General features: G+C 41.9%; 1 protein-coding gene across 1 annotated transcript in view; it reads right to left on the bottom strand.

Annotated features, from left to right (window-relative positions):
* Window positions 1-2,381: 2,381 nt before the first annotated feature.
* Window positions 2,382-11,414, bottom strand: part of LOC145412853 (trypsin-1-like) — a 22,160-nt gene continuing 13,127 nt past the window's right edge. Inside the window, exons 5-6 of the mRNA XM_080282654.1 lie at window positions 8,976-9,099; window positions 2,382-2,428 (exon numbers count right to left, since the gene is read on the bottom strand). Of these exons, the coding sequence (XP_080138780.1) occupies window positions 2,382-2,428; window positions 8,976-9,099 (171 nt within the window). The remainder of the gene's footprint in view (window positions 2,429-8,975; window positions 9,100-11,414) is intronic.

Here is an 11,414-nt window from a genome sequence, read left to right as displayed (position 1 = left end):
AGCTCATTTTCCCAATCAACTTCTAAGAAATACTTCTTTAGGTCTTGATAATTTTCCTTTTTATAGTTTAGGCTCTTTTTGTAACTGTCATTGCTGTTTACTATGTCATATGCTATCCTGAAGTTATAATTTAGTACTGCATGATCGCTTTTGCCGAGTGGAGGGTGATATATTAAACTGTCAATATCATTTTCTTGCCTAGTAAATATTAGATCTAGCACTGAAGGTACATCAAGTTCTCTTTTTCTGGTGGTTTCCCTCACATGTTGCGTTAAGAAAAACTCTTGTACGAGATCCAGGAGCTTTTGGTCCCAACAGCTTTCTTGGCTATTTATATCTAGAGTATTCCAATTTATATTTGTATTGAAGTCCCCAGTTAGTATAATTCTTTCCGATTTCTCTTCCATTTTATGTAGCAATGATCTTATACTCTGAATTGTACTCTCTGCCAGGTCCTCATATTCGTCTCTTTCCCATGTGTTTGATCTGGGTTGCATGTACAAATTGGCTACAATTACTTTACCTTCAGATGTGTCGATCTCTACTGCAGTCAGTTCTACTTGTGATGGTATATCTAGTTTTATTTCCTTGACTTTTAGATTTTTCTTAGTTAATATTATAATTCCTCCTCCTTTTTTTAAATTTCTGTCTCTTCTCCATATATTGTATTCCTCTAAGTTTAGTACGTCATTGGATATCCTTGGTGTTAATTTTGTTTCAGTTAGGCATATTATTTGTGGTTCATTTTCTCTGACATAATCATTCATCTCTAATAATTTAGATGCCATTCCATCCACATTTGAGTACATCAACTTTATCATCTTGTTTATATACTTGTCATGACATGGTTCTACTACCTTCCTCCTTTTTCTTCCATCTTGTTTGTGTACCACTTTCGTACCTGCAATCCTATTACTTTGTAAAAAAATTTCTTCTTCTCCTCTTCTGATCTTCCCTCATTTTTTGTTTTTGCTTCCTCCCTTTTCTCTTTCAGTAAATCCAGTTCCTCTTGTGTTAGGCATCTTTTTATCCATACGTTATTGAACTCCTCTTTTTCCATAAGATTCTTTGCATTTTTTAGTATCTCTTCCACAGTGTTTACACTCTGGAAAGTCACCTTTAGAGGTCTTGTCTTGCTTTTCTCGTATTTCCCTAACCTTTTGTGTTCCTCTATGTCTTTACTACAGATTTCCTCTGATACTTCTTTCAGTAAGTTCATTACATTTGTCATCTCCTTTTTGTCTCTTGTGATCTTGTTTTTAATTTCTCCCTCTTCTATACCAGTGATTACTATAGATTTGTTTATCTCTACTGAATCTCTGACTAACTTTGGATTGTTTTGGATTATTCTTTTCACCTCCTTTTTGATGCTTTTTTCCTCCACCCTTGTTTCTAAGTCTTTCTTTACTTTCACCATTTCAGCATACGTGGTTTCTTCATCATTTTTGTAGCTTTGCACAGCTTCATTCACTTGTGTTATCTTCTCCTCAATATCACTGCTCTGGTCAATAAGACTGCTAACTTGCCTAATTGTCTCTGTGTCATTTTTGAACTCTTCCATAACACTCTCGTGATTGACTACTGTACTTGCCATTTCACTCATTTTCTTCCTAAGTGTACTCAATTCCACTGTTAGTTCACTGATGGTTGTGTCTTTCTTATTGGCCTCCCTTCCTAGTTTTTCTATTTCTTCCTTTTGCAGGTGCATCTGCTTCTTTATTTCATCAATTTCATTTTTGAAAGCCATTTCTAGTTTGTTTACACGTTCGACCAGTCTATTGTGAGTCTCTACTTCAACCAGTTCTTGGTAGAAATCATCATTTTGCTTTTTACCTTTATCCCTTTTCTTTTCCAAATTTGCTTTACTAAAGTATGCATCCATTTTGCAATACTTAAAGTACAAAGCATGTACTTACAATCTCCGTGTTGTAGTCTAAACAAACCTCAGAGATGACTCAGCGTATTCTTTCGTCTTGGTTCTATTTCCTGTTTGAACAAGTCTTGTTTAAACTTATTATTTTTTCCTTTTAATAATGAACAATCATTTAGTATAACCTGGTACTGAGCTTGACTCATACAAAGATACAAATTTAGGTAATGCCACTGGCCGTGATGATTTGGTACGGAGCGCCGGTAACCCACGTCCGCCTAGATTGAATCCCTGTGTGTGTGTGTGTGTGTGTGTTCTTGGCTAATCCCCGCAGTGCATCTAGTTTAATCTGGTTATTCTTGTATTGTTCCAAGCGTATATCCCATAGAACCACGAGTTTTCTATATTCTATAAATTCTTCGTTTTTTTCCTGAGACCAATTCATCTTGTTGCTTTCAACATGGAATCCCTCCCGCGACTGGTGGGAAGGCGGGCAACACCAGGCAACAGGCTAAATCTTGTCGCATGCGTCACGTTCTACGGCCAACTTGTTGCCACCTGTTGCATGCCACACAGTCACATGCTACATGTTGCCTTGTGTTGAACTGGTTGCAACACACTTGGCCTATGCGACAATGTAGCATGGCACATGTTGCCGAAATGTTGCCTCGGTGGAGTCGCGCCCTAAGAGGTAATACTCCGTATCTTTTCTCCTCCGTGGGTGGCGTGGGTACGAAAATGGACGGATGGGCTCAATTGAATCGCCATTTTTTCACCCTTGTTATCGCTGAGTAAAAATTCCGAACCATCAGGCTTTCCGAACCATCACATTCCGAATCCAAGGAATTTGACTGTATATAAATTCCTCCTATATACCATTTATAAGATGCTCGTATTGCATCTTCAAATGCTCTTTCTTTTCTTTCATACACCACAAAGTCTTTGGTCCATGTCGTCGTGGATTAAGGAAGCTCCCTAACACCTTCCTTGGCAATTTAGTTATGAAGAAAGCTCTCTAACACCTTTTTCTTAGTGATTTATTTGGTTAAGGAAGTTCCCTAACATCTCTTCCCTAGCGATTTATTTTTGGATATAGCTGGTTAATACCTTTTTGTACGTTATTTATGCAGGGTATGTCGATATTGGAATGACTTGTTTTTCACAAAGAGGACATGAATGTGCAATAAGCAAACTAAATCGCTCAGGAAAAAGTGCTAGGGAGCTTCCTTAACCCCTAAAAGACGGAAACCGGAATGTTTTGACATACGCTCAGGACGGACATAATCGGCTGGTGCGATATGGTGGGGGGTTGTGGGGGGTTGGGAAGGTTTGGTTGGGGGTTGTGGGGTGGTGCGGTGGGGTGAGGGGGGTGGTTGGAGTAAGTGGGGTGGGGGTAGGGTGGGGGTTGTGGGCGATGGGTGGAGAGTGGGGGATGGGGGCGGGGGGTGAGGGCCTGGGTACGGGAAGGGGATGGGGTATGGATGGAGGGTGGGGATGGTTGTGATGGGTGGGTGGGTTGGGTAGGGGGAGTTTGAGGTGTGGGGGTGTGGTGGTGGGGATGTGGGGGTGGGGAGTTGGAGAGGAAAGAGGGTTGAGGGGTAGGGAGTGGGGGTGGTTTGGGGGATGGTGGGGGGTTGGGGGTTGTGGGGAGTTAAGGTGGTGATAGGGGGCATGGGGGGTTGGGGGTGGCGCGTGGGACGTGGTGGAGGGATGGGGTGTGGGGATGGGGGCCGGTGGGGAGTATAAGTGGCGGTGGAGGGAGGAGGTGGGGGATGGGGGTGGTTGGAGGCGGTGGGAGGATTGGGATAGGTGGTTGGGGGAGGCGGGGATGGGGGGTGGTGCGTGGGTGTGATGGTATGGGGAGGTGGAGGGGGTGGGGCTGGGGTGGGGGGGTGACCACATATGCGGACACCCGTCTTTTCTGACGAGAATACGGAACTAATAATGAGGTATAGAGGATTGAAATACGGAAGACTAAAGTAAATAAGGAGGAATAAATAAAATACGAGGCATGATTTTGATTTATTGCTCATTTCAAAACACTCAAAGGCAAGTCACTGGTCCAGGAGAGTCTATTAAAATTTTCGAAAAGACATTTTTTTTTTTTTTAACTGAGGTGAATCTAGAAATTTTGGCTCTCTGGTTTTTGTTTTATTTGTTTTGTTTTTTTTGAGGGAATAATTTTGGGGTCATCTGGCCTTGGGTTCCTTCTTGTTTGGAAAAAAAGCTTCATTAACCCCTTCAGTAATGGAAATCTTGCCCATGTTAAAATAATTCAATATTATTTTTATCAACCATTATTTCCAATCTTTTTTTTTTTTTCATTCTTGCTCTCTAAAAATTTTTAATCAGCTTGGGAGAGACTTTTCAAACGGGGGGGGGGGTATAAGTCCAAACTGTCATATATTAAGGAGGTTCCCTAGCACCTTTTTCTCAGCGATTTATTATTATTATTATTATTATTATTATTTTGGCTACGGAGGTGTAGGTATAGGCCCAAACTGTCCTCGATTAAGGTGGTTCCCCAGCACTTCTTCCTCAGTGATTTATTTATTTATTTATTTATTTTTTGACACGGAGGGGTAGAAATAGGCGTGCATTGTCGTCGGTTAAGGAGACTCCCTAACACCTCTTCTGTAGCGATTTATTTTTGGGATACGGCTGCGCAGCATCATTTTGTGAGCTATTTCAGCAGAATTTGGTAACAGTAGAGCGATTTAAGTAACACGGATGAGGGGGGCGAGTTGTAAAAAGTATAATAAATCGCTTAGAAAGAGGTGTTAGGGAACATCCACAACCGACGAGAAAACGGGTGATGCTGGAAGGACTTGTGTAACAGTGAAGAGGATAGTAAGTTGTAAAACGTAAAATAAATCGCTTAGGAAGATGTGTTAGGGAGCATCATCAACAGAGCAAGAATTAATTACATTGCTTCTCATGCTAAGTAGCCCTTGATTTTTGTCCTTTTGCTACTTATTTCACGTAGCTCAGTGGCAGAAAAATACAATACTATATAGCACTGCATCCTTCCCACAGCACTTCTTCGTGACTAGCAGCATATCCCAGTGCTATAGTTACTACTCAGCGTTCACGAGGGGAGATGGCAATTATAGACAACTTCTGGATAGCATAATGAAACACGTCAAGGGTCTGAAGGGGCTAAAAATGGTGTCGTCTTGGTGTAGTTGTTTATGGACGACTTTGACGAGCAGAGGAGCAGGTGTCAGACCCGGAGATGTAACTCGCCATCCACTCCAGGTACTCTGTTGGTACGAGAAGAGTGAGTGAGTGAGTGAATGAGTGAGTGGGTGAATGAGTGAGTGGGTGAGTGAGTGAGTGAGTGAGTGAGGGAGTGAGTGAGTGGGTGAGTGAGTGAGTGAGTGCGCGAGTGAGATGGAGGAGGGAGAAGGGAGTGGTAGACCGAGGATGAGATGGAGGGATGGAGTAGAGAGGTATACGAGGGAGTGGGGTGTAAGTAGGGGGGAGGAGTGAGTGAGTGAGTGAATGAGGTAGGAGGGAGAAGGAGGGGGGAGACCGAGGATGAGATGGAGGGATAGAGAGATACTGTACATGGGAGAGGGGGGTGAAAGCTGGAGGGAGGGCAGCGAAATGGCAGAGGACAGGGTGACATGGAGGCGACTTGTTTGTGGTCACCTCTTATGAGATTAAGGCGTCTGGCTATTGCAAGACAGATAGAGGACACGAAATATTAGGTGTCGTGTGAGAAAGCTATCTAATTTCTATACGACGTTCCCCATAACTTGGTAAATTTAGCAGCCAATTCCCAGCAGCTCACAGGTAGAATAGGCCATTGCCACGGCTCTACTTGGTTTCCACAGCACTTCTTCGTGACTAGCACCATATTCTAGTGTTAATTTCTTGTTACAGCTCAGCACTGAGACTGGACATATTTCAATTTTAGGCCAAGTTATAATGGACATAATCTAAGAATGTCTGTACACCCCGACACAAACACAGGGTATCCTCTGTTGGCATGAAGTTTAAGGTACACAGGGTGTCTCAGCTGATGACAAACTACGTGCAAGAAATGATTCCTGGGGCCATCCTGAGACATCAGTGCAAGATGAACGTATGTTGGATGCGCAACGGATTTGAAGTATGGGGGAATTAAATCTGAATGGTTATGGCGGGAAAATAATATTTACATCCACCCATGATGCTGTGCTGTGTGCCCTTCATTCCTACATACTTTTTTTTTTTTTTGTAGACAACTCAAACATTGCTGAATACGGCTATTGATCTGAAGTGAAGGACAATTAAGTATGAATGATTATGGCAAAAAAATATTATCCACATCCACCCATGATGCAGTGCTGCATGTTTTTTATTCCTTTTTTTTCTTTTCTTTTTTTTTTTTTTTTAGACAAGTCAAACATTGCTGTATATGGCTGTTGATTATTATGTAGGTTATCTTCAGCTGAAACAAGGTAATCGAGCGTAATAGGGGTGGCAACACAGGTAAGAAATGGACAATACACTGTGCCTCACTCCTTGTATCACAGGCTTCTCATCCCTTTATACTTACTTATATCTTTATTTTGGGGGGACGGGGTACTATTCAACTCATGTATGTATGTATGTATGTATCCGTCTGTCTATCTGTCCATCTATCTATCTATTTATTCCTTTAGTTTTACTTTATACCTCAAACTACGTACAACATGGTCAAAACAATGTGCTTTTTCCCTGATTTGGATGCACAGGTGGCTCAGTTACTTTTCCCATAATTGCAAAGAAAATCAGGGTAACTGACCACCTGACGAAGGGAAAAAAAAAAAACAATCCCTGGCAAAGCACTACGAATACTACATTATAGTTTGCGTGCCTGACAAATGCTGTTAGGTTAGGTTAGGGCAGGGTAGGGTAGGTTAATTTAGCTTCAATTCGTTAAACTACGTTAAATGAGGATATTGTAGTTAGATTACGTTGAAAAAAGCGCTTAGAGGAGGAGTAAACACGGCTGATTAAGACTGTTTAACCGAGTCGGTCATGATCACGTGATGGTTGTGATCATCAGCATTTTACCCTCTCGGAAGGGAGCTGAGAGCTCATATAGTCTGATCTAAGTGCATAGCCTTGACCTTCACACACGCACACACCCACCCCCTTGGTCAAGGAGGACAGTGACCACCCGTTTCGTCAGTGAAACTTTTTCTCATCCAGAGCAAGGCCCGAACCCCCGCCTTAGCTGATGGTAAGCAAGAGCGTTACCACTGAGCCAGCGAGCAGTGTGTGTGTGTGTGTGTGTGTGTGTGTGTGTGTGTGTGTGTGTGTGTGTGTGTGTGTGTGTGTGTGTGTGTGTGTGTGTGTGTGTGTGTGTGTGTGTGTGTGTGTGTTTAAGGTTCAGATTAGCTTAGATAAAGTCACATTAGGTAGTTAGGTTAGGTTAGCACAGTCTAGTTGGATTAGACTAAGCTAGGCTACTATCCATTTCAGAGGCGGAGTTGCGCTGTTTTTCGCAAATATCTCCTAAGCGAATCGTTGGATCAGTATGATATTTCAACACAGTACTTTTGACATCCGGGCCTAATTTATGACCCTTAAACCATACTGCTACATATGTTACATTAGGAGTTTACTGAAGGATATTAAGCCTAATCCAGTCATCAAATCTAAGGTGTTATACAAAATCGGACGAGTGCGACTGTGTGGGGTAGCTCCTCCACTAACACCCTGAACAACCCTCTGACCATTCCTTCCCTACCCCCCAGCATCGCGTTCACCCCCTCCCCGTTTCCCTCTTCACTCCCAGTCACACCATCCCTCTCCCATCTTTGCACTTCCGTTTTTTTTTTTTTTTTTTCATTCTAATTGCATACATAATATTTGAATATGACAGGTTGTATGTATATATTAATGAATATTACGCATCATATACAATAGAGCATTGGAGTTTATAATTTTGTAATAATATAAATAGAGACAGGTAAAACAATATATATCAACTGGACCATGTTCACATTTTAGGATGAATACACAGTATTGTAATAATAGTAATAACTTCTCCGAGAAGGTTCAGGCAACAAGTGATACAATTTGTAGTTCGTGATTTTCAATGGTTGACCATAAACACTGCAAACATATAGGCATAGCTTCTATTACATGTACGTAATCATCCTGATGTACAGTACTTTCTACGCGAAATACGACTTGCATCCATTGCAAATAATCATATCAATACGTCTACAACTACATAACATTCTTACATTATAATACAGTGCTGGGATAATGAGGGAGGGACACAAGAGTGATGAAGGAGGCGAGGAGCTCGGGGAGAATAGGAGGGATAACGAGGACGAGAAGGGGGAGAAGTAGGGGTAGTTAAGGAATAGTTTGGGAGGGTGTTGGGGGGGCAAAACTTTCCTTCGAGTGCGTCAACATGACTAGTCGACTTTCTGTTATTTTTCACGAGTAAACTCCTCACATAACATAAATAGCAATATGGTTTAAGGGTCATAAATTAGGCCCGGATGTCAAAAGTAGTGTGTTGAAATACCATACTGATCCAACGATTCGTTTAGGAGATATTTGCGATAAACAGCGCAACTCCGCCTCTGAAATGGATAGTAGGTTAGGCTGGCAAAGTGCTACAGAGGAGAAATCATAGCGAATTACGCTCTCAGGGCTACGTATTCTCTTTGGTTCAGGAAGCTCCCTAACGCCTTTTCCTGGGCGATTTATTTTGCTTATTCCTCCTTACTATCCTATTCTGTGTTATGTAAATCCAGTATCAGTGAATTCTGCATAAATAACGTACAACATATTATCATCCAGCGTATCCAATAATAAATCGCTAAGAAAAAGGTGTTAAGGAGCTTTCTTAACCGACGAGAATGGGGTGACTCTTTGGCCCGTATTCTCGTCGGGTAAGGAGGCTCCCTAGCACCTCTTCCTAAGTGACTTATTTTCCAAACTACACATTAATATCCCCTAGTTTGCTTATGTCTTTTTATTATCGACACAGATTGCATGAATAACACACAAGAATGTAGTAACGGGACAGAATCAGAAATGAATCGCCAAGGGAGAGGTATTAGGGAGCTTCCTTAACCGACACGACTACCAATGACTCTCTCTGACTCACTGTTGACTCTGGTAAAGACCGCAGGGTAGTAAGCACTGGCGCACTGATACCCCCACGACACCACGCCGATCGCCTCCATACGTGAGTCATCCCTGGGAGTCACCATGGCCCCCCCTGAGTCACCCTGGGGAAGGAAGGAGAGGAAAGGATAGAAGGAAAGTTGAGATTAATGAAGTGTCTGTCTATCGCCTCCAGTCAGAACTATCTATCCCTGCTAGTAAGGTACACATCCAACACAATAAAGTACACATGCACAATCTTCCTGTACATTCAGATAAAACATGGAACCTGCATACCCAGTCCTGTGATATGTAGGCCCGAGTTGGTTGATGTACATGTGGCAATTATCCTCCATTTCTGATTGTTATATATATATATATATATATATATATATATATATATATATATATATATATATATATATATATATATATATATATATATATATAATTATATATTTTTTGGGGGGGGCTGACCCCTCCAAGAATCATTGGGAGGATCATGGTCCCCAAATATCGCATTACAGATGAGCGTCCATCGTACAACATGTACTAAGATGTCAGTCTTATCTGCCCTCCTTCCCCTGTTTTGCATCCTTTATAATGTTTGGAGGGGGGGGGGTGACCCCTTTAAAACTAATGGTGTATAATGTTATGTTGTGGAGAACATTAATAAGCAACCAACAGATATGACCTGAGACGTTTCGTTGACATCCAGGTGCTCACTTTCCCCCATTTCTGATCGTTTTTAATTTTGTTAGGGGGCATGACCCCCTTAGAACCATCAAGGGGCAACTCTCCTCATATATCGCATTACGACTAAGAGTCCCTTGTACACCATATACTAGGATATCAGAGCCATATCTACCTTCCTTTGATTATTTCTGAGAATTTTTAATTTGGCTAGGGGGCTGACCCCCCCTAAAAATCATGTTTGGAAAATTGTATATAGCGGAAGACCTTTCCAGAAACCTAACGAACTCACCTGGGAAGTTTTATTCAAATCCATCAAGTAGCCTAGGAGTAGTTATAACACACGCACGCACGCACGCACACACACACACACACACACACACACACACACACACACACACACACACACACACACACACACACACACACACACACACACACACACACACACACACACACACACACACACACACACACACACACACACACACACACACACACACACACACACACACACACACACACACACACACACACACACACACACACACACACACACACACACACACACACACACACACACACACACACACACACACACACACACACACACACACACACACACACACACACACACACACACACACACACACACACACACACACACACACACACACACACACACACACACACACACACACACACACACACACACACACACACACACACACACACACACACACACACACACACACACACACACACACACACACACACACACACACACACACACACACACACACACACACACACACACACACACACACACACACACACACACACACACACACACACACACACACACACACACACACACACACACACACACACACAGTATAGCGCTACGCCATATTGAGCAATGCCGAAAACTATACCATCCTGAGTTGCAGAAATGATAAAATCGTGAGAATATGTTTTAAAAAATGCATTAAAAGTAAGATCCATATTCTCCTCGGTTAAGGAAGATCCTTAACACCTTTTCCTAAGTGATTTATGTTGCTTCCTACATATTACTCCCCTCCTCTGTGTTATACAAGCCCTTTCAACATCGTCATACTCTTCATATATAACGTACCAAGGGATAATTAAAAGCCATATCCAAAAATAAATCGCTTGAGAAGTGGTGCTAGGGAGCCTCCTTGCCAGACGAGAGTACGAGCCATAACATCGTCACTCCAATGCCATTTTTTTTTTTTTTCATTATAATTTTTGGTGCCAACCGATGCATTTACCGAACTATATATAAACTGGGTTCCTACTCTCGTCAGGCTCCCTAGCACCTCTTCCTTTGCGATTAATTTTTGGATATGGCTGGTTAATATGGTTTTGGACTTTTTTTTTTTTTTTTAATGCAGAGTATGGCGATTCTGGAAGGATTACTGTAACACAGAATAGGACAGAAAGGTGCAAAAAGCAAATAAATCGCTTACTAAAAGTAGTTAGGCAGCAACGAGAATACGGGTCTTCTTATAGTAAGTGTTGCATTTATGCCGATATCTGACAACTACCATTAATAAGCCTCTCCAAATGCAAGTAAAATTTTCTTCATATATTATGAATAAAAAATAAGTCACTGAGCAGAAAGGCTTAGGTAAAAGCTACAGATAATTCAGTTAACTCAGTAATAACTGAGCCCAGTGACTGGGATGGGGGTCTGGCTTCTGGGCTTCTTATATCAGCTTTGGCC

The sequence above is a fragment of the Coenobita brevimanus genome, chromosome 12 (assembly GCF_032717465.1).
Source record: "Coenobita brevimanus isolate Jiangsu-jjx chromosome 12, ASM3271746v2, whole genome shotgun sequence".
Taxonomy (NCBI): domain Eukaryota; kingdom Metazoa; phylum Arthropoda; class Malacostraca; order Decapoda; family Coenobitidae; genus Coenobita; species Coenobita brevimanus.
Note: the sequence above shows the minus strand (reverse complement) of the source record. Positions and strands in the feature narration are given on the sequence as shown.